Here is a 23,814-nt window from a genome sequence, read left to right on the forward strand (position 1 = left end):
TTGTAATGTGGAGAGGTGCTCCTCAAGTCTCCTCTCTTTGGTCTTTTCCCCTCTCTTATTGTACTGTAGCTGTCAAAAGACTGGTGTCTATCTATTACAAAAATATCCTAATGCAAGCATCAATTCTCAAGCCCAAAGACCTACATCAAAAACTATCTTCAGACAGCTTTGTCTGCCAGAGAGCAAAAGATTCTTTATTTCCTTCACTCTAATTGTGTTACTTTTTCAGTCACTCCAGGGTGTTGACATGGTTGTTTTAAAACACCTCCAGATTTCAATAACCCTGGCATTTCATTTATTCACATTCATGGAGTGTTGATTTATTTTATAATACAGTAATTGAATAAATGAAACCAACACCACATTTTACTGGAGGTTAAAAATACTGTTGGACTAACCTCTCATTTGACCTTCACCTCTCTGTTTCTGGCTAAAAGAGATTGACTTCCAGTGTTCAACAAAGAACCTTTAGTTCTGTTTGGCCTCAGTTTATAATAACTTTTATTGTTGATCTTTTACTGACAGTACTGACCAGGACCCATGGGGCCATACAGATGCCTTAAGCCATAATCAGAGTAGGAAAATACATGATGAAATACATGAAAAAACAAATTGAGAAGCATTTGACAACTAATTGGGTTAATTGGCAACAAGTTGGTAACATGACTGGTTATAAAAGGAGAAAAAAATAAAAATTGCGAAGACTTTGAAGATCACACCATGTACAGTACCAAAAATCATCAAAAGATTGAGAGAATCAGGGTTGAATCTCTGTGCGCAAGGGAACAAGCCAAAGGTTAAAACTGGATGTATGTGATCTTCAGGCCCTCAGATGGCACTGCAATAAAAAACTGAGAATGATTCTCTACTGGACATCACTGCATGGGCTCAGGAAAACTTCCAGAAATCACTGTGAACACAGTTCACTCTGCAATCCACAAATGTAAGTTAAAGCTGTATCATTCAAAGAAGAAGCCATATGTGAACATGATCCAGAAATGCTGCCATGTATTCGGAGCCAAAGCTCATTTAAAATCGAAAACTGGTCTGTAGTCAGATGATAAAAATGTGAATTTTAATTTTTATCTCTATATCTATCTATCTATACCTATATCTATATCTATATCTATATCTATATCTATAGTTATATATATATATATATAGAGAGAGAGAGAGAGAGATAAAAATATATAAATATAGATATAGATATATATAGCTACAAACGTTTTGTTAATGGGTTAATGGGGCGTCACACTGAGGGAGATTTTGGTTGATGGTTTTCCTTGCTGTTCCACAAATGACCGCCTGGCGGCAGCAAAACACCGTCCGCCCCATTCTGCCACAAATGCAACAGAGGAAGAACAATGCTGTGCAGCGCAATGGGGTGAGTGGTGTTATATGTATTAGCCGATTAATAAAATCGCTATGAAGACAGTTGAACAAGTCCACAAACAATTGAATTATCTATTTTAATTTTAAGCGATATGTGCTATTTGGTGCAGTCCACCACAGTTTTAGGAGCACTTATCGTGACAGCTGCTGGCCGCCTACACAACAACCAGCGTTAGCTAGTTAGCTTCTGGCTAGCTGTCATCGTCAGTGATTTTACTGCAGTTTGTTGAGACAAATGAACTAACAGCTAATGTTTTAACGGCCAAATGTTAATCCGTGTATATCAGACGAAACAAACCAACAAACGAACATTAACCTTTGTTTTGCGTAGCAGACGTTGCCACCTAGCTAACCGGGAGCTTCTGCTGGTGGCAAAGATACACAGCTCATTAAATGATCATACACCACATACACACAACGTTACAGGATATATTATTCTTTAAAAGACAAAGGCTGCTGTTCTCTCAGAGAGGAATTCAGACAAATTGACCTTTCCCACGTTTCACACAGTTTCATGATGCGGGGACCTACTTTACAGTTCCCTTAGGTACAAGGACACCAGTTTAAATGGAAAGTAATAAACTGTAGAAATGGACTGAGGCTCTTATTTTGTATTCACCGTTCATGAAACAGTGCAGTGAAATATGTCCTAATTATGAGCTACTGCTGTTTACATGTGCAGTGTATTGTTAAAATGATGAGACATTCTGAACACACAAATGTGTTAGATATAATAATCCCTGCCCTGGATGCTGGACACATTATTTAAACTAATGCAGTAATGCATTCTGTATTATTTGTACCATCGTACCAGTCACAATTAGTACAGGAATAAACAACGTTGAAATACCACCATCGAAGTAATTACTGATGTACATCTGCTTGACATCTGGTATTTTGAGTTTTTTTTTCACAGATGTATTTTAAGGCTGTTTGTGGGTTTATCTTCTTTATTTTTGAGAGTAGGACGGACCACTTCCTTACCCAGTGGGATTATATTGTTCTTCAATGATTTGCATTTTAGTTATGATGCTCTGTGACAAATGCACATTGTCTAACTCTAATGTGTAGTGTATTTATTGAATGAGAATAAAACATTTATTTGTTGACGTGAGATCTTCAGGTTTTACAAGACGTTACTGTAGTGCAGTTATCTGAGGATAGAACAATGTCTTTTTTTGTCTGTGTTCAGCTTGTCTACATGAAAGGCTTTATGCCAGTCGTTTTGGTAACTATGTTCAGGGAAAAACTGCTTAGCCTGTTGCTAATGGCAACATTTAAATGGTGGAAGCAATTTAAATCTAATTGACAATTCACAAAACATGCACTGAAAACATTAGCCTAATGATCCACAAAGACCATTGTACAGAGGCATGCAGCTCCTCAGCACGTTTTATCAAACTGTTTATTTGGAATGTAACGTGTGTTTTGTGCACATGGCCCAACTGGCTTTCAGGTTTGTGTGTGCGTGTGTGCTGTGCCTCGCTTTTATCTGCCTTTCCTTTCCCTTTCTTGCCACCCAGTCATACTTTTAAAAGCCTCATCTCTCATTGTCCTTTCATTTTCCATCAATAATCCCCTCCCCCTTTCTTCTCCAGTCTACCTGACTCTTGCTGATCTTCAGAGGCAAGATTCCCCCAGCCATCAGACAAGATGCAAGGATTCTACTCCAAGCTTGATTCATCCCCCTCCTCATCCCCACTACTGGGGGTGGGCCTTGGGGGAGATCATGCTGCTATGCCCCTCAGCTTGGCGGTGGAGACAGAGAAAGCTCAAGCTCTCCTACAGACATTCAGCTCTGCCTCTCTGCTGGCCTCTGCTGGCCTAGGCATGTTCTGTGTGGTGGCAGACCATGCCCTCCAGCTGTCACTTATCCAGCAACACCTGTGGTTGCGTGCTGCCTCGGACAACGCCACACACGCACTGGTGGGGCTTTGGTCATGGGCAGTTGTTATTGGACTGAGGAAAAAAAGCGATCTGTATGAGGTGCTGCTGGCTGGTCTTCTGGCATCAATCATAGACCTGGACCACTTCTACATGGCTGGATCGCTGTCACTCAAGGTAAAGTCTGCACAAATCTACAGTCTGTACAGATAGCCTGCACAATCACTTGTACTTATTTTAGAGATTAGTTTGGTTTACGTTTCTTAAAATTGAATGGCTTTAGTTAGCAATAGTGAGCAATGTGTGCTAAAGCAACAAGAAAATGGTTTGGGAAAAACCAAAACCAGCATGAAACTGCATTTACTGCTGATGGATCCTAAACTGTTGCAGTCCATGTTTGGAACAATTTGAACATGACTCAGCATTTGGCCTTTAACCAGTTCAAAATGTTCAGATACCTGAGAGGATTTAGCGTTTTCGTGAACACTAAACAAGACTTATAAAGCAGCAATAACCGCTTCAGGAAGAGTAAAAACCAATGGTACACTATCAAGAAGATTTACTATACATAGAGGAACCAGGTGGAAATACCCCCCGCTCTTTTTTTTAATTTATTCTGTGTAAAGAGATGTTATAGTAGCAGGTAGGTTTTTTATATTAAATAAGAATAAATGTAAAAAATAACCATATAAAAACATCTTAATCAAGCACTGAAAGATATAGAATATGCTATAAAATAAAGGATATAAAGGAAATAAGAATACTTTTGAATCAGTCTTAGTAAGAATCTAGACAGATTGTATGAGGAAAATGATTCTGTTCTGGAGAGTAGCAGATGGAGATTAATACCAGACTGAATGCTTCCATTGAATTTATCAGGAAAAATTACAGTCTGACAGGGCTTCTTTTATTTTAGTGGCAATAAAGCAAAAGACAAGAACATGGAGAACTCAACTCATCACTATTATGTCCTGGGTGTCAACAGTAGAACATGTCCCATATATGAAAAGATCAACCTATACGATTTGAGAACAAACTGCCAAAAGAGTGTTGTAAAATATTACATGGCAAATTGCTTGGTGAGTAAGTACCTTTAAAAGTTGTCTGGAAATCAAGTAACATTGCGTCTTAGTAGTAGAGAAGTGACTGCAGCAAAAATAGTTCTGTCCTGAAAAATAATTTACAATGTGCTCACAGTCATTTGTCATTTCCACTTTACTTCCAGGCTGCTGTCTCTCTCCCTCAGCGTCCTCCTCTGCACTGTTCCTCGCTCATACCTGTCCTCTGTCTCTCTCTCCGCTTCCTCATGTGGATCGGTCGCCTTAAAGATGCTTGGTGCTCATTGCCTTGGATGCTTTTCATTTCGATGGCGACACACCACGTCCGGGATGCCGTGCGCCATGGCCTGTGGGTATGCCCATTTGGCAACACGGCCCCGATCCCTTACTGGCTGTATGTCAGCACCACAGCGACACTGCCTCACCTGTGTTCAGTGCTTATGTATCTAACAGGAACCAGGGATGTGATCTCCACCAAACATGGAGTGGCCATCGATGTTTAGGGGCCGCTGACTTACTATCAGTACCTAATGCTTATCTGGTATCGATCTCCTCTTGGCAAATGTGTTGTTTATGTGTCTATTTAAAACCTTTTTATGCTGCACCTGGAAATGGAGAAACCACATTTTCATTTATTCCCACTGTGACTAAATGACAAACTTGAATCTTTACTTACTACTTACTTATTACTGAAAAGAAGTTTGTGGCACTTGAGCAGTATTAAAGTGGAAGATAACAAGAAGAGAGCAACATGACCTGTATGTTAATCGAAGGGGAAATGTTGGATAATGTGTTTTTTTTCTGTTCCTTTCCAGTCACAAGGATGAGGACAATGTTGCTATATGAAAATGGAAAATAAAATCACTTAAATGTAAATTTCCATGGATGGAAACATTGTAAAATTAAAAATTAGCCACTGTTAGCGGTAATTATGGGGTTTTGTTTGGTCCAACACAGACATGGAACTTAATGTTCATGCATCTGGTCTCTAACCAGTGACTTACCGTAATTGTTTTAGGTGTGACCCTTTAAATCTTTCAAATGTTTTATACGGTACATAATTGCCTGGAAATTGTCTATTAACCCAAATTCTTTTAGCATCAAACCCATACAACCTTATCTACAAGTGTCCATCCTCACCCTAAGTAAACTCAAGGTCCAGCAAAGGTCAAGTCAGGATGTGTGACAGTGTCCCCCTTAGTGCATCCTACAGTGTGTTGCCACATTGTTTGATGCACATTCAAAAGTGGTCATCTGCCGTAATATAATAGTGGAAGTCAATGTGTTAGATGTTGTGATCGATTTTTAGAGTTTTCACTCATTACCCCACTCCAGTGACAGATTCGTCATTAACCGGTACGAAATAACTATCATTGAGATCCCTACACACAGCTGTCATGTGTTTTGCTGCTTGAATGAACCTACAGAAAACATAGCTTTTCCTCTAGTTTTGGAAATCAGAGTTGCAGCTGTGGTGTTCAGGGCTAAACGTCAACCACAGAGACGGATGTGGACTTTGGGAGTGTGACAGCTTTGTTGTTTGAACTTGTTTGGGCTAAAAGGCTCCTTTATTCTGCCAAATGGCTTAACCTGGGAACCTCCGAATTAGATTCTCAGATTTAGTTTCTTGTACACTTTCAACCAGTAACCTCTACTTAGCAGTGCTATTTTCATTTACAGCTTTGGCTCAGTTCTTACAGCAAAGGATAAAATGCAAGATGATCTGTATGTAATTGTCAGGTTTTTATTATGGAGTATTTTATGCCAATCATAGAAAGGAAAATGGGATTGAAACTAGGAATATGATGGGGAACCTATTTATTTTAAACAATAATGGGAATAATTTGTACAATGTGTTAATTGCCAGTGATATCCTTATTATGTATTAATATTTATATAAAAAAACATGTAATTTTATCATTTCGCTTGATCTACATTGTACTACTGCAGTTGTCATGCTACTGGATTTAACTTATCGATACTGTACAGCACCATCTACATGGTGAAAGTCTTATTTCATTGGGAAAACTATTTATTTGCAAAAAGGCTTTGGATATTTTATCGTAACGGTTTCTCTTATTAATTTTAGAATTTACTAAGACATACAGAATTTAAGTTGTTACACTGTTTTAGATGTAAAACTATCTGACACATTCCTATTAAAGTGCTTATGGGATTAGATGTATATGAGTGGTAACTTCGCTGCCTTCCCTAGTTAAAAATATCCCTCTGCTTCTAGCTTCAGTTCAGATGATTTCCTCCGGTTGCTCAAACTTTGGACGTTGTAGCCCTAAAGATGAAGTTATCTGTACTGAAGAAATCCTCCACATCCGGTGAGCTTTTTCATCTAGGAGGCAGATGGTAGTTTATTTACATTTATAGACACATATTCCCAAAACTAGAACCAAGCGAGTCAAGTTGAGAATCAGGGAAGTTCCCCTATAACAGCTTTTTTGATTCTATGTTTAAAGTGTTACATTTTAATATTTTGTAACGGATTAGATGTAAGGGGTTATGCTTTTACTATGGATGGTGAACTCCTAAAGATGGTTTTAATGGTCTGCTTCTTTTTGATACGGGGATTGATTTAGTCAAATCACAGTATTCTCACATATCAGACAAATTTATGTTTTCCATTTTATTTTTCTTGTTGAGGGAGGGTGTAGTAGTTCTTGTTGACCATAAGGTGGCTGCACTGAGCTGTAAGGATTTAAAGTTTTTGTGTGTGTGTATGTGTGTATAAATGCACGTGTAAGTAAAATGAAGCAGAGTTAAGAGACAATTCTGATGAGTATTGAATTTAAAAGGAGATGGGAAAACTAACTTGATATTTAGAATGTCCTCAAGATTGAGAATTGCAGGAAAAAAAAGGCATCCTGATACAAAAGACTTTTTTTTATGTGAGGAACATACGTGGCTGCTGCTCCATTTTTGCTGCTCCTGTTTACGGTGTGACATTTTTTATATAACGTTGAATTTTGCACATTCAGTTTTTCAACAAAAGTCTTAAACTTTTAGTTTGAATCATGTTTTGTATTATTTGTTGAAGAGGTTTTTCTGGCATTCCTTTGTTTTCAGTGTTAAGCTATTTACTTACTTAGTAATTGTAATGTTGTGTTCTTTTTATCACAATAAAGTATATCACAAATAAACTGTGTAATGCGTGTGTTGGCTCAAGTGAACAGTAAATTATTTTCTCAAGTGTACTTGTGGTTAAATGCAGTAAGGCATTTTAAATAAAGCGAAAAGCTTGTGCCATACATACTAAACATTGTATTATGCAACTGGAGACGAAAACCACTGCAGAAAATAGACAGATGCTTTATTTCTTTTCTCTTAAGTGACGCACCTTGTTAAACTGCATGTATGCTAAGTATTTGGAAATGTGACATTTCAATATAATCATTTGAAAACTAGAAATTATAAGCAATGACCCACATGAATCAACTAAATGGTAAATGGTTTGCACTAAAAGCTTTTCCACCTATTGGCACTCAAAGCGCTTTCCACTGCTTCTCTTTCACCCATTCACACTCACAATCACACACACCGGTGGGGGAACGGGCCAACACTCACCTGGAGCAACTAAGTTGGGGTTCAGTGTCTTGCTCAAGGACACTTCGATATGTGACCACAGGAGCTGGGGATTGAACCAACAACTGCGATTGGTGGACAACTGCTCTATCTTCCTGCACCACAGCTGCAACTGATGACTGATGACTAGCAACTGATGTTGGGAAATCCTAACCAACTTCATGGACTTTGAGTTTGTGGGTTCCCCACATTGTAGTATGTAACCGTTGAATCAGCCTCGTTAAATCCTTAAACTGAGTATGATGATTAAAGTTAACTCCCCTCTACTTTCGCTAGTTTCATACTACTTCTTTCACATGTTATGAATAAGTAAAAAGGCAAGACAAGGAATAAACATCTTACTTGAAATGTAACCCACTTATGGTCTCATTTACTCAGAATAGTAGTGGCACAAAGTAGTCTTTATGTTTTTTTTTTGGTCCTTACAGCTTATCCCGCATGTTGACAGGCACTGCACAGCTGGGGATGGGAATGGGCTGTTAGGGGTTCAGTGTCTTGCTCAGAGACACTTCGACATATAGCCAAGGCCGTGAACCTGTGGTCCGTGGACAACTGCCTTTACCAACTGAGCTACAGCCGCCCCTTACAAATCGGTCTTTAATGACCTAATCACTTACTGTATTATTATTGATAGGGTGTATTGATAGGATCTTTAGGATCCGGTAGAGCAAGTGAAAACGTTTATTCCATTTATGTGACAGCTGGAGTTACCTCCCTGGTTAAGGGAATCATAAATTTGTGTTAACTTCGTATTTCTGGACCTCATTTTGCATCTACCACTGCAAACTGTTGCTTATCCTTTACTGCACCATGACTATATCTATGACCATATTGTCATTGCCGTATACAATATAATAATGTATACATTATAGGACATTGTCCAAGCTCAAGTGCCTAATTTCAATTTTAAATAAGCTTTACTAAAAGAACGTTTTTAAATGGTATTAATATGTTTGCTTGTTCACCGCACTGCATGGTGCAGAGAAATAATCCCTTACACTGACTGAGAAGATTCAAAGGGAACTAAAAGTGGACTTTTACAGTAATTTCTGATTGCAGGAAAAGTGACTGCTGGGAAGCCAAACCTACACAGTTCAATTCAAGGGGAGGTTGATCCTGTTGCTGCTGCTGCACTAAAAGCTGCTGACTACAGCGTAGTATGTCTCACTCAGTCACCAGGCTGAGCTGATGCCACTAATTAGGCATATCCTGAATTGAGCAGGAAGGAAGATGTTGTATTGAGTCACAGTTTCCATATCACAGCATGGAGTTACATAATGTTCTCACAGCTCAAAATGACATCTTGCATTTCCAGAGAAATAGCATAGAATTGGATGTGGTCCACCTGGCATTATTGATAACCAATATATATTCCTGTTAATTGAAATTTGATGCCATGAAAATATAAAAGCCTTTATGATTAAATGTTTGCTATGTGCAAAGCGGAAACAGAAGCCAAGGAAGCTTCATTCTAGGTGTACATGTTGAAAGCCCCTTTGTCAAATAAAACAAAAGCCATCTTGAAGATTTGCGATTCATCAGGGAGTGTCACAGTCAGATAATAGGAACGTTCTTAAAGAGGCTGCAAGAAGCAAGACGTTCCAGTGGAAATGTCACATTTTTGAGAATGACATGCACAAAAAAATTGCAACAGGATGAGAAAGAAAAGGCTGGTCGTCTCCACAAGGGGTGCGTTTGTTCAAAATAACTAGACTTTTTTCACCCTATTTAAAATGCTTCGAAAACCAGCCTTTCCACATTTGTGGTCAATGTTACAACCAAGTAATGACTAAATAGTTTTAAACGATTGAAAAAGAGGAAGCTGATTTTTTTTCTTCTTTCAGTTGTACCGAGAATATAGAAAATACAGTAATATAGTCTGTAACCCATGAGTGTGATAAAGTGTGATAAAATTGTATTTATTTCAACAACATACAAAGTCAGGAAAAAAAACAGCTTATGGTGATATCTGTTGTACACATAAAGAAAAACAAATAATATGTACATCTGAGAATGGATGCCTGAGTGTAATTTGAGTTATAAGAACTAAAACCAACAGGCTCCATCTGCTATCACATCACTGCAGAGGAACATTAAAAGAGTTGGGATACCACAATGTGTCCACAAACAGAATACACCACTAGAGTGAAAAGAGAAAGGTGGCAAATGGGTCACTTTGAACTTTAAAAACAGGAAGGAAAGGGTAGGAGAGTGGTCAAATACCCCACGCTGCCCACATCTAATCCAAGCTGATAAAAAGTTTTATAAATTTTTATGTGTCATTTAAAAAAAATAAAGTATCATAAAATATTTTTAACTAAGATAAAAATTTACAGTTTAGATTGGAAGAAAATAGTAACTTTATTGTTATATGACAAGTTATATGACATTCTGGATATTTTTTTATATTTACTATATTTGTTTCTGTATTTGTGAATGCTGCATGAAGTAGCATATTGTATATCCAGATATTTAGAGGCAAAAGAAAATCATTAAAATAAACTAAACTATAAGGTCAATCTGTGTGAATTCTCACTGTTCAGGTTTTGTTAATAGAATGTAATTTTTAGTTATGTGGAAAGTTTTGGCTGCAACAGGCTCTAAAAATTCTATTTCCCATGTGTGTCTTAATCCTTTAAACACCCAATTGATATACTGCACAGCCTGCACCAGAAGTATTTGAACTGTGACATGGTTTTGAGTATTTTGGCTTTAAAATAAACATTAAAAAAGCGCCCAAAAATGGTGTGGGGTATGTATACAGACCGACTGTATTCATTTCAAAAATTAAAAGTGAAGGCTTTTTTGTTAAGTATAAAACCGAACACTGAAGAGTTTTCTGTTCAAATGTTGCCACAGGATTTTGAAGATGAAAAACGATGAATTTGTCATTCAACTTACTGAAAAGAAAGAAAAGCAAGGTACAATAATTCAGTAAACACACTGTCCATACAGTAATCGTACAGTAACACAGCTTCATATAACTGGGGAGAAAAGACACAAATACACAATGCAGGGACGGTTTTCCAGACATGGATTAACCCACTATACTGATTCAACATAAACCTTAAAGGCAGTGAAACCAGAACGAACAATTATCCTCAGATTACATCACATTACATTGTTTTATTTTTCACTTTGTGCAATGGGCTTCAATGTTTATTCTTGAACATTTACATGTTATACATAGATAAGATCTGTCCACAAATTGTTTTGTTTTTTTAAATTTTGCTTTTTTAAATTTTGCTGTATAAAATAATATATGTGGTAACATTGCTAATAAAACTGTTACAAATGAACACAGGACTGCATTAATCCATGTCTGTGACACTATCCTACAGATAAACATCACTAACATATGTATATTTTAAAGTGTGATATACAATAATACAAAAAACAGCTTCAACTGGATCCATGCATAATATGTGGAATTAGCTTGAAAGGACATACAGTCATCGAACTGCAGAAAGTCTGACTTAGATGCACCTTGTGTTTCTTGTATGTCAGTCAATGAATAAATCAATGAGACTAAACAACTCTGGATAAACGGAACGTAACCACCAGACCGACAGAAAGAAAGACAAACGCAGAAGAGCTTCTCACTTTCTCCTGCTGCAGGAAATTACACAAGACACAAGGTTTCTAAGTGCAGGCGTCAAAAGCAGACTTAAACAAAGACAACCAGACAATGTACTGTACTAGAGGTATTTGAGGCTTTTCAGTAAGCACTAGATACCCAGAAATCATTCATGTTTCTCATGAGTTGGTGGATTGTTAGACACAGTAAGATGAACAAGATTGGCTCCTGGCAAGTTGGGTTTGTGGTTATCCTGGATACACAACCCACCAACTCCGTTCAGCTACGTACACCGATTAGCCACAACATTAATACCAGCTGGTAGGTTTACTATAATAATGTAATGTTTTTTATCAAATCAAAATATTAATTGGAACTAATAAATGTTCGATGTGTGAGGCTGTGTAGCTGCAGACTGTTCAGCACTGACGCGTGTCCTCCATGACATTAAGACCACCCATTTCTATGTTGTGACTGATCAGTGTTAATGAAGTCTTGACTAGTAAAGCAAGACCCTGCTAATTTCTCAGTCATTGAAATGGAAGTGCATGTTATAAAAAAGGAGACAAGGTGAGTAGAATCACTACAATCAGCAAAATCAGCACTTGATGTGGCAACGCAAACTGTTTCTATCCAACATTACTGTTTTCCTCATGACACCATACCAACACTCCTCTTCAACACTCATTCCAATTCACTGTCTACTGGGACACACTTTCAGTTAATTTTTGTGATTTAAATGAACCTACCGTACGCTACTTTGTTTATTTAGAAATGTCCACAAAAAAATCCCCATTCCTGATGATGGTTGCAGTGAAAGCCCACTCATCATGTGAAAAGAAATGTATTAGTCTATTAAGTTTGACTGCATTACATGCAGAACTTTCTGCATTCATTTTTATTTTTTAAACTAATTCTAAATTAGTTCTACAGGCCCAGATAACTTAACAGAATGTTGAAGCAGTTTACTCCCGAAGGAGTAAAGATAAGTATTAAAAAACTTCTGTCCTCTGATATATTTCTAAATAAGATCTGCTGTATATAAAGCATTTATATCTTTAAATTAGTCAATTTTATAATAAAATCCCAATACATATGGCCTAAAACAAATGACTAACTTGGGCTTATGTGTATGAAGTTTTGCTAAAATGGCTTAGCTCTGCAGTTTATGACTTTATGACAGTTTATGTATTCTTTATTTTGTCCCCTTACCTTATCCGTAATAAACTGGTTGCCCAATCAATCCATCAGTGGACCTAACAATTTGAATACATGTAATCATCAATTTTAATCCTCAATTAAAATTGCAAGTTTCAACTTTGTGCGTTGAAATATTTGCTTCTTTGCTGTTTTATTTATTTTATCTTTTTATTAAATACCCAATACCCAAAGCCATTTCATCTCTGAACCAGTAATGTATGACTGGTATGGTCTAGATTAAGTGATAGTAAAACACTCGTGGATTTCATGTAACTTGACTGGGTTTGACCATTGTCTTGATTGGAGTTCTTGAGAGTCTAGGCAGGAGATGTGATATCTATGGTTTAATAATGTCTAGCTTGTCATAACGCTGGTGGTCTGTTAAAGGCCTGTATCTCTTTTCTTCTCTGTCTCGCTACATGGGTCTTTCTTCACACGCATTCAGGAACAGTGGATGAATAGAAAGAGGTAAAACAAAAGCAACAACAGAACACCTGTACTGAAGACATGGGACAACAAACAAGCATGCAATGCAACATAAATCCAATTGTCATACGGTAAATAAAGTCTATAAAACCCACCTCATTCACCCACCCCTCTCCATTATTCTCTATATATCCGCCCACCCACCCTCTACCTAATCCTCAATGTCCATTCCTTAGGAGCCAGTAACAGGATGGTTCCTGTCCCACAGCTGAGACCCTAATGCCCGTGGTTGCTGCTTTGGCATCAGATGCACACAGAGAGACTAGCAGAAGTTACGCTTCCTTCACAGCATTGAGTTGGCCGGTAAGTCTATGTAATAACGGACTCACATTGATTGGTCTCACAATCAATATAGACAATATGTTCCAGAAATTTTTCCTCTTCCCACAAAAAAAGCCAACGTTCTCCTTTTGGCAGCTGCACTTCCTAGACTTGTTGCTTAAAATTTCAAAAATTAAAATCAACCCCCCCCCCCTTCTCTCTCAGAAAGGTCAAGACCTCCGTCCACTTGAAGCAGCATTGGTTGTGAATTAATTCAAATGTTCCTGTGCAGTGTTGCTCCTACAGTTTAACCGGCAGTGACGTTGCTGAAGGGAACCTGGGTTGGGTTCCTTTTTTTTTTTTTTTTCCCCTGTCTCAGTGGACTGTAGGTGGGGTTATGGGTAATGCAGTTAGATGTGACAATGGAAGAAGTCCAACAATTACCCTTGAGTTTGATTTAATGTTCTGGGTAATTGTAAAGCTACTCTGCAAAATTCCTTGTACATGCTTGATTCTGCATGGATGCTGATGACTGATGCTCTGTGGTCAGTGTAGTTGAATCCGGTCAGTCAGCATGCTACAGAGATGAAAGCAGAGGCTGACTCCTGGGTGGAGCCCTAGAACGGGCTGTCAGGGAAACTTGAAATCAATCTGAGGAAAAAGGTGGGAAGAGTGGTTAGAGAAAAGGGGGAGGGGACATGAAGGAAAGTAGACTTAAAGAAAGTGGAAAAAAAAAAGTTCAACTTTACAAAATACAGATAAATCATAATGTAATTAAGCACTGCCTTGAAAGCACAGATTTAAATAACAGAGCTAGCTGCATCTTTACATGGTTATAATCTGTGTGTGCATGTGTGCTTATGTTAGGCTTCTAATCACAAGTTGGCTGGATATCTGAAGGGTTGTCTGAACGTTGTTTATAGAAATGCTTTGAACCTTTTCAGTTCTCACTAAGGCAGAGCTTTGCTATGCTCTTCTCACTGGCTTGGGTCCCACACAGGGAACGTTTGGTGTAGTCATAAATGTGAAAGAAGCAACACTTCATTAGGGTTTTAATTAAGCCTCCCTGCATAAAACTAAGAGCACATACGACCATGAATGAGAATGTAACATATTTAAAGCACATTTGTGATGAGGCAAATCTAAAAAGGAAAATGTATGGTGATAAGAAAATGCTTGTATGTGTGTATCTCACATTAGATTGGCATGGACTTCATCTTGACCATGGATTTGAGTTCCTGTTTGGTCACTTGATCATGCCGCCTCTGCTTCACCCTGACCCAAAACAACAAAAGCAAACCAAGCCAAACAACTTGAATTAACACATTGTAAATGCCAGGACTTAGAAGAGAGAACAACTACGCAGCTGCGGTCTGGGGATGTGGGATATAAGTGTGTGTCCGTATGTGTCTGTCTTACCACACAACAAAGATGAGGGAGAGAATGGTGGTGAGGATGACTACGGAGAACAAAACCAACAGAATCACCAAGCCCATATTATCTTCAACATTTGGATCATTATCTGGATGGGAAGAGACGAAGCAACAGAAAGACTTCAATCATAGCTTTGAGAGGAAGTGTGGGGAAATAAAGAAAATACAAGTTGAAAAACAAAATCAAATATATTAAGGCTAGGAGGAATGAAACAGATGTCATTGACTTGTCATAACTCAAGATCAAAAAAATAAATCAGCAGAAATATGTAGAGTATTTCAAAGTCTTACAAATGCGTATGCTTTTGTGCGTGTGTGTTCTTGGATTTCATTGCTCTCTGGTGAGAAGTTCATTTTAAATCTGCCATAGCTTTCACACAAACATGCATTTATCATACTGTGAGGATTAAACATCTTGGATTCACACACACAGACAAGTGTAAACATCGTTTTGAACTGTGAAACAAAACAAAAGCAAAGACACACACACTAACAACAAAATGTGCACTCATTCATACATGTTTAGAAATGTAAAAAAATGCACGAACAAATCTGCACATGACAGCAGCCACAAACAAATAGAACAGACATCTGGTTCACAGAAGATCTGTAACTTCAGTTCTCTACTTTCAAACTGTCTGTGTGTGTGCGCATTTGTTTCATTTTTTATACACGACGGGCATGAACATGTGAACAAGTGTATACCTGTGCATGTGAATATTTTGAGTGGGCAAGCTTGCAACTGCAGGCTGTTTTTTTTTCCTTTTCTTTTTTTGCCCATGTATGTTTATGTGAGTTGGGGTGTACTGCACTTTTTATCCAGTCTGCATACTGTAGAAAACATCATACCCTGCAGGTGCAATTTACTGCAATTATGTGTAATTTGGTGATGAAGCCAGACACAGGGTACTTACACTATTCTATCTGGAGCATAATAACAGTAAATAATGCCTTCTGAGAGATTATTTCTGCATTAATGACTGATGCATCTTTTTGGTGCTGCCAAAAAAATAAAGTAAAAAAACAAAACATACTTGCTCTACTGTTTGATTAACCACGATTTTAAAAATCTTGTTAATTTTTATGAGGCTCAAACAGAGACACACTGGCATACTTTAAACAAACATGAATCCATGGTTTGATCAGCTGGACCCTAAAGTGAGATAATGAATGTGTTGGCTTTGACCGTACCAAGATTTGTTTTACTGTCTAACAGAAAAGCATCGGCTTGCACTATTAGCCACCAGTAGGAAGTTGCAGTGGATGTGATAAACAATAGCAGCAACAACAACAACAACAACAACAACAGCAGCAATAGCAGCAGCAGCACTGATAATAATATATGATATAATCATCACAAGTAAATATACTAGTGTAGAACTACAACACAGACACAATTGAAGCACTGTTGTTGCATCTGTTTATAGTGGCAATACTATCAGAACTACAGTCTTACCTGGTGGTATCGCAGTGGTAGTTTCAGGCTTTGTGCTGAAGGTGAAAAAATCTGGGATATCTTCTGCTGGGTCAGTGGTTGGGTAGGCTGTGGTACAAAGAAACATGCTTGTAGGTTTTTATTCAATGGAGTAACAAATATACACAAAGTAAGTTTACAGAAAAAAAGCTAAAAAACTACTGTTAATCCTAGGTGATGTACTTGGTGCCAGCTAATTTTATTATCCAATTCAAAAAAATCATGTTTAGGAATTAGGAAAGAAATTATCAAGAGACTCTGAGGAGGCAATAACTCTATCTATGTATTTTAATTATTATGTTTATGTATTCATGTGATTGTACTTTAAATTTTTGACTTTACTAGATTAATTACGATTTATGAGTAATAATAATGTGCAATGTGTGAAATTTCTTTCTGACCTTGCCAGGGTTGGACTAGAAGCAGGCGGCTCCATTCACTCCACTGGCTATCAGAGTTTATCCCATCCCGGGCTCGAACCTGCACTTGGTGGAGGTGGCCAGCCAGCGCATCATATATCACCACTGTTGTGATATCCTCAGAGTAAACCTGATTGAAGGAGAAACACACAGAATAGGGAATTTAAAAGTAGCAGTGAACAAGGAAAGAACCTAATGTGGCCTTACACAAACAAGTAAAGAAAGTTCAAATAAGGAAACACCTTTGTGCACTGGGAATACATTTGTTTGTTTCTGCAGTTTTTGTGTGTTCTGTTGAAACCTCAAAGGGAAAAGTTATTGAAAGTATCTTGGAAAAAGACTTGGATTAGATTATCAGTATTTTAATAAGTCCTAGTTTAACAACAATAAAATAATATCTTTGGCCTTGCATACTAACCTCTGACCAGTACACAGAGCCCTGTGGCCTGTATCTGATGTGAAACAGTAGGGGGAAAGCATTGTGCGTTGGCCAGGAGGAGGGAAACCTCCATGAAACATTCAACCTCTTAGGAAAGCCTTCTATTTTGTTCACCGACACTGACTCTGGAGGGTTGGGTTTTACTGCAAAGAAAGACATACAAAATGAAAGAAAAACTGACTTAACCACAATTTGGAAACATGCATTCTGGCATTCTAGTTATATAGCACAATACAACATATTAGAATAGGAAAAAAGATACCAAGCAGAGAAGGGCAGAATTCAACAGAGCAAGAGAAAACACTGTAACAGACACGGATTCGAAAAGTTCTTCCTTGAATGATCCTTTTTATCTTTAAGAAACAGTGCTTGTATTGTTTAGGTATTACTAGAAATATCTAGTATTTTCTATTAAATTTATTTTATCCCACAGACTCTTATATCTTCATTTATGCTTTTAAGTTTATTTGCACCACTGTGTCAAACAGACTGCAGAGTGAAGAAAACCCAATAGCCACCATGAGGACTGCCTCAAGGGCGCTGTGAAAGACTGTCTGAGAATAACAGGAATGCCATGGTGACAAAAAGAAAAAAAAAAACAAACACAGCATAACATGATAAAAGATGTCACTGCTTGAGGACCAAAAGTGCAGTAACAACGACAACAGGAAAAAATGCCATGCAGTATTATATCTGATATTGTGTTGCATCAAGTGGTGGTAGGTCACTAAGTGCATTTACTGTGTGTATGATTTTTTTGATTTATTTAAAAACAATCAATTGCAAATTTAGGAAATTTAAACAGACCCAAGGCTTTTTTTGGTACTGTACACTGAAGAAATATGCGCCAAAGCTGAACGTTTTAAACTTTCTTGTCATGGCCATCTTTCACTTTTAAATATAAAAGTCTTCAGTGTCTTCAGCAAAAACAATTGAATTGGCCTTGCCTTTCCAGTACATTCGAAGGAGACTGTACTTCTTTTCCACTACATTTTGAAGGCAAATATTATATTCTTTACTTAAATAATGTTTGATATATTATACTCGTATAAAAATGTATCATAAAAGGCCTTGCCTTCATCAAAAGAAAAGGACCTTACCACTACACAGTACACACAAACAACTACAATTACAACCAAAGTTTTTAATTATTGTGTTTCATATAAAGTCATACCAATTTGACACAAAAATAACTAACAAATATTTTCACCCCATTCACATGAGTGTCTTGTGTGTTCTTACATAGCGTATGTAAGTTAAGCCATTTTTCTGTTGTCTCAGAACCAAGGGCGTTAGTCTCAGTGATTCTGAGAGTATGTGTGGTCTGCCAGAAGGCCAGGTCATCTACATCACAGTGTTTGCGGGCAACGTCCAGGACACATGGCCTCCCGTCTTGACCCTTCACACTAGAAGAGAAGACAAAAGTGTTGCATTTATTCAGTTGGCTAACAGACAACTTGAGTGTGTGCCAGAAACTCAAAAAAGAGTAACCAAGTTACTTCGGATGGCAGAAAAAGGTTGAAGGACAACTGCTGTAATTTGTTTATGGTTAAAACTTTCCTCATGCTTGTTAGAGCAAAGAAGGTAAATAAAAGTGTGAAGGCAGTGCAGGACAGTCTTACATTTCAAATCCAGTGAGTATACTGTGACTCTGTGGCACATGCACTATATTTAGTTTCCTTAAATCCCATTCCGGATATGACCTTGGTTGTTAGAGTTTCAGTTGCAGTAACCGGCTCTTACCTCCAAGAGGCGTTGTACGTAGCTGGCAGGAAGGTCTTCACAGATTCTACCCAGGAGCAGCGAACACGCATGTGATTGGGCACTTGACAGGAAACATTCAGTTGCCCGGGGGGATCTGGGAAAGAGGAGTCCAACAGAGTTCATTGTCAGGGTAGAGAGGGGGCTTTATTTGGTAAAGGCCCCATTATATGTTTTGTAAGTTTCTCTTATCTTGTCCTTTAGTCTAAAACAGTTCTGTCCCCCAGTGTCCCTATCATGAACTCAAATATTTCAGTGGAAGCTTGGCCAGTATGATGGGAAAACACCCTGTCCTTCAAAAGGAAGTCCACTAAAGGAGCCGCTTCCCGTTTGAGACACTTGCAGGAAGTGGAGGGCTTAGTCTATGTGACGGCCGGTTTCCTCTGTTCTGATCATTACTGGTTTAACAAGAAGTATTCCCATAGAATGAAAACCAGTAAAACTGACGTATAAAATTTGGAGGGAAAAAGAAGGAAATAAGGACATAAAGTCAAGTGTGAGAGTAAAAAATAACTGCAGGGTTAGGGACCTTTGCTACACGTCCTACCTCATATCTTTCCTGTTTCCTGCAGCTCTTACCTTAGAATCTATCTAATAAAAAGGCATAAATGCTGAACTGTGGAACTGATTTAACATGGAGGCACTGATGACAAGGCCTGCATCTGCTGCAAAGAGTAATTTGTTTAAGCTGCAGTGCCACAGCAAAACACTAAATGAATAACTTCTAAATTAGGTGCTGTAAGCCTGAACAAGTCACGAAAGCACTTACACCCTAGCCTCAGTTTGACAGAGTGGAGGAGGTTTCCTCGGTTGTCATAGCAGCTGTAGTTTCCCTGTGCTGAAAGATTTGGGTGCAGCAGGATCAAGGTTCCGTTTAATGTCACTTTGTGCCATGGCAAAGCTGAGCTGTGGTTGAGATGCCACACCACAGGTATCCTGGTCAGGAACAAGTAAAACTTCAGTTATTAAACAGAGGTAATTCAAATGAACAAGAGCAATGTCAAAAATTAAATACTTAAACCTTCATGGTTCTTCTTTGATTTAAACAATCCAGCCTAATTCTATATTTTTTTAACATCAACAAATTACATGAAGAGGCAACAACCTTGTGCTCACACTCAGCTTTACGTTCATTACAATAGTTGTTTAAAAACTCTCATTTCTCGGTCATCTTAGATCATTTTTATTTGGATTTACTAGTAGAAAATCAGACCCTATTTTACCCAGGCTGTGCCATTTCATATCAAATATTTGATACTGTCTATAGTTTCTCTTTATAATAGAAATGTGGCATATCATGATAATAAGTACAGTATGTACCTTCCGAATTTGTTCCACCCCAAACAGAACCCATATAAGAGGGAGAATTAAGACGGATACGTTTGTCAGCATCTTTAGATAAAGATTAATGACTTGAAGCATATTCTAAGAATTATTCACTATTTATTATTCACTATTCATAACTATTATGAAAATAGTTTTTCCATATCGCCAAGCCAAAGTTTAACTCTCTCATAATAAATTACTTTGAAAACATAGATAAAATAATAATCTTAAGATACTACAAGCAATAGTTTTTTTTCCTTACCTGATTTTTGCCTTCCCACATGCCAGTGTTACATTAGAGTCCAAACGCCCGAACTGCACGCCTGACACTGCAAACACAGACATCACATAAAATACTAAAGCACACTGTTGTGAGGGTTAAGGTATCTGCACACTGCACAATCTAACACACTATGTGTCTGCATTGTGATTTAAGCGGCACCATCTACAGTAGAGTCAACAATATAACAATAACATAACCATACAAGGTTATGAATCTAGCAGACACTAGGCTGTGGAGGCTTTGGCACAGAGTATAAAGCTGCTCCAGTGTGTTTTATTTTTTAAAAAGGTTTATCATCAGCACCATTAAAATAAAATTACTCTGAGTCAACAAATCCTCTTTGAGAGCTTTAATAACTGACAGAGAAACAGTTGAGCGTTTTAAGAACTTAACAAGATACAGACTATACCCCTAAGCCTCATCTAAAAACATTTTGAGTTTAACAACAAAATTAAAACTACAGTTGAAATGGGGAAAGATAACTGGTGCCGCTAATCACATAGAGATTTATCACCCAAATCTGCTCATTTGCAAAACCTTAAGCTGCATTCTGTTCACCGTCTTAATTTCCTGTGAGATTAATTAAATAACTACAGAGCATCTAAATTCACAAAGACCCAAACTAAACAAATGACTTGTGTGCTATGGAGTTTGAAACACTGAAGACTGAATAAAATGCACCAAGAAAGACAGTGTCCTCCTGTTAACTCCTCAGTGTTCTACAATATCCATATTTTGGAAGAATGGGACACACATCCCAACCGCATTTGAAGAACCCTTTGAAATTGGACAGCTATACAATGTGGATTTACACACTTTAAAACCCCTGGATGTGAGCGTTTAGTTTCTTTGATTTGTTCTTCGCCAAATTATATATTGTAGTGTCTAGTTATGCAAATAGCTTCTGTTTTATCAGCTAGGGTTTTGAGATAAACCTCTGGGATTTCTTTCTCCACGTTTAAACAATAAGGATGAATGGAATTGTGTTTGTGCTGCTCAATAAAAACTCACCAAGAACAATGTGTACAGCAAGTGTGTTGTCCAAACCTTTAACTGGAACTACTTTCAATGTAAGTAACAGCTTTAAGCAGCACAAACAAAACTTCATGTACGCATTAGAACTGGAGTGATAGCACCCCTTTTAAAATGTAAATCTCCAAGCCTAGGCTTATATAAGCAAACCCAGTTTCAAACATCACCATGTAACAACATCAAAGGTTTAAATCCAGAAATTGCTCATGTCTAATTATTAAGAGCAAAATAGCTTATTATAAATAGAAAATTAATAAAAAAAACTTGAGTTGAGGGTGGATTCACTGAGTACAACAACTATTTGTATCTTTAACTTAACAATTACTTGTTATCACACAAATCTGGAATGCTGTGTATTTGAAGGTATATGAGGTGCAGTGTGTACCTGAGCAAATATTTGTAGTGACTATAGTAATTTGCAAAGTTGATACTCTTGTGTGTGTGTGTTGTGCATGTTTACTTTGGCTTTCAGAATATGAAAGCTGGCATTTACTACTAGATCTAGAGTGGAAAAACATCACTTTGGCTACTAGGCTGCCACGCACACATCTTTAAAAATTCTAAACCTCAAACACTAAAACATGCGGAACTGCTCTTAACAATGGGATCTTCTCTCTGTCTCAAATGTGAAAGTATTAAAGCGGTACCACAAGGGATAGCTCTACACATTTTGTCAAGAAAATCTCCCTATTTAGAGTGTGAAACCAGTCAGGCGTAAGGGCATTTGGGATTTTACTATTTCATTTGCAGAATTGGTATATTTATGTTAGTTTTTTCTACTGCAATAAACTCAGATGCCCTTCAGGGACCAACTAAACTAATCCTGAAGTACATTTTACACACACTCAAGTAAAAGGTTTTACTGAAAGCCTTTTCAATACTTAGTTCTCACTGACACCCTGAGTTCACTTTTTTGGCCTTTGAGCTGTTTTTTTAGTGGTTATGCAAAATTAAACAGTTGGGGAATAGAGCAACGAAGTGCTCCACTGTGATTGCATTTGTATTTCTGAGTGTAGCAGAAAAAAACACAAAGAGGTGGACAATGAATTCTGCTGTCATATTTGGAAAAAAAGTCAATCAAAGTATGTTTATTCTGTTGTGTTTTTGTTTTGTTTTTTTTGTCAGTTACACCGCAGAATGGTTAATAAACTTGTACAACCAAGACAGGTGCTATTTATGTGACATTAGCAAGATGCAAACAGTTTTTTCCTCCAAATAAAGCAAAGACAACAAAACACGGAAGCAGAAAAGAGAGAGAACACAAGCAGCTTGAATGCAAAACTCTGAGGACACCACAAAGTCCAGTTATTATCTATTATAGTGGGAGTGATGTTTTCAGAAAAAAAATGATCTCACACTTATATCAGTACTGCAATTGCAATCTTAGGTTATCATAACTAGATTTTTTTTTTTTTTAAGTGTGATGCTTGTTATCTGCCTTGTTGACTCCTTTACAGCTGCCTTGGCCGACATTGGCTTTATAAATTGAGAGGACACTTTACTGTAGCACTATAAATTTAATTTCACTTCTTCTACAATTTTCTTTTCTCGTTCCTTCTCATTTCTTTGTCAATCTTTCCCCCAATAGTTTATAGTTTATTATAATTCAATGCCTCTCATCAGTTTTAAACTAATTTCCTTTATTTAAAAATGTCTTTTTCTGTTTAACTACCAAATACACACACGCACAAACACACATACATGCATCCACACAGGTTTGTATTTTTATTCTTGACTAGCATTGACATAACTTAGGGGGCCTGGTGGCTAATTGGTAGAGCTTTGGGTTGGGATACAGAAGTGGGTGGGTTTGAATCCAACCCCACCAGGTGTGGCCCCACCCAGCCATCAAGGGCGTCCTTGGTGCCGACCCAGACAAAAAATACATAAATAAATAATAGAAGAACACAAGCCAAATCAACGTGCGAAACATGTTCTGCTGTGGCAACCCCTGAAGGGACAAGCCAAAAGCCATTAATCTTTTGACTAACACTGGCATATTGCATTTGCTACCATAGTTGGGGTAAGCTAAACGCTTAGCCAAACCTATACCCAACCCTAACATAACTAACCCCTAAAACCTAATCTTAACCCTCAAACAGCCCTTTGAACATGTTAATACTGGCAAAATATCCTAACTTTACCAAAAGATCCTACCTTGGTAATGAAATGTAATTTTTGGCCCTGCCTAGGTA

At 37.6% G+C, this 23,814-nt stretch overlaps 2 protein-coding genes across 2 annotated transcripts in view; one reads left to right on the forward strand and one right to left on the reverse strand.

The window, feature by feature from the left end:
- The first annotated feature begins 1,306 nt into the window (after positions 1-1,306).
- tmem267 (transmembrane protein 267) lies at positions 1,307-6,515 on the forward strand. Its single transcript, XM_067484834.1, has 3 exons — positions 1,307-1,384; positions 2,991-3,453; positions 4,502-6,515. The coding sequence occupies exons 2-3, from the start codon at positions 3,046-3,048 to the stop codon at positions 4,835-4,837; spliced, it is 744 nt and encodes a 247-aa protein (XP_067340935.1). The 5' UTR covers positions 1,307-1,384; positions 2,991-3,045; the 3' UTR covers positions 4,838-6,515.
- Positions 6,516-9,821: 3,306 nt separating this feature from the next.
- Positions 9,822-23,814, reverse strand: part of il11ra (interleukin 11 receptor subunit alpha) — a 46,977-nt gene continuing 32,984 nt past the window's right edge. The window contains exons 3-12 of the mRNA XM_067483489.1: positions 20,567-20,633; positions 19,748-19,914; positions 18,961-19,075; positions 18,460-18,623; positions 17,197-17,360; positions 16,761-16,908; positions 16,342-16,428; positions 14,872-14,974; positions 14,648-14,727; positions 9,822-14,103 (exon numbers count right to left, since the gene is read on the reverse strand). Coding sequence (XP_067339590.1) covers positions 14,649-14,727; positions 14,872-14,974; positions 16,342-16,428; positions 16,761-16,908; positions 17,197-17,360; positions 18,460-18,623; positions 18,961-19,075; positions 19,748-19,914; positions 20,567-20,633 — 1,094 coding nt within the window. The 3' untranslated portion in view covers positions 9,822-14,103; position 14,648. The remainder of the gene's footprint in view (positions 14,104-14,647; positions 14,728-14,871; positions 14,975-16,341; positions 16,429-16,760; positions 16,909-17,196; positions 17,361-18,459; positions 18,624-18,960; positions 19,076-19,747; positions 19,915-20,566; positions 20,634-23,814) is intronic.

The sequence above is a fragment of the Channa argus genome, chromosome 18 (assembly GCF_033026475.1).
Source record: "Channa argus isolate prfri chromosome 18, Channa argus male v1.0, whole genome shotgun sequence".
In the NCBI taxonomy this organism is placed as follows: Eukaryota; Metazoa; Chordata; class Actinopteri; order Anabantiformes; family Channidae; genus Channa; species Channa argus.

Coding starts and splice junctions, on each gene's coding strand:
- tmem267 (XM_067484834.1), top strand. CDS start 3,046: ATGCAAGGATTCTACTCCAAGCTTGATTCATCCCCCTCCTCATCCCCA. Junction 3,454..4,501: donor CTGGATCGCTGTCACTCAAG/GTAAAGTCTGCA, acceptor CTTTACTTCCAG/GCTGCTGTCTCTCTCCCTCA.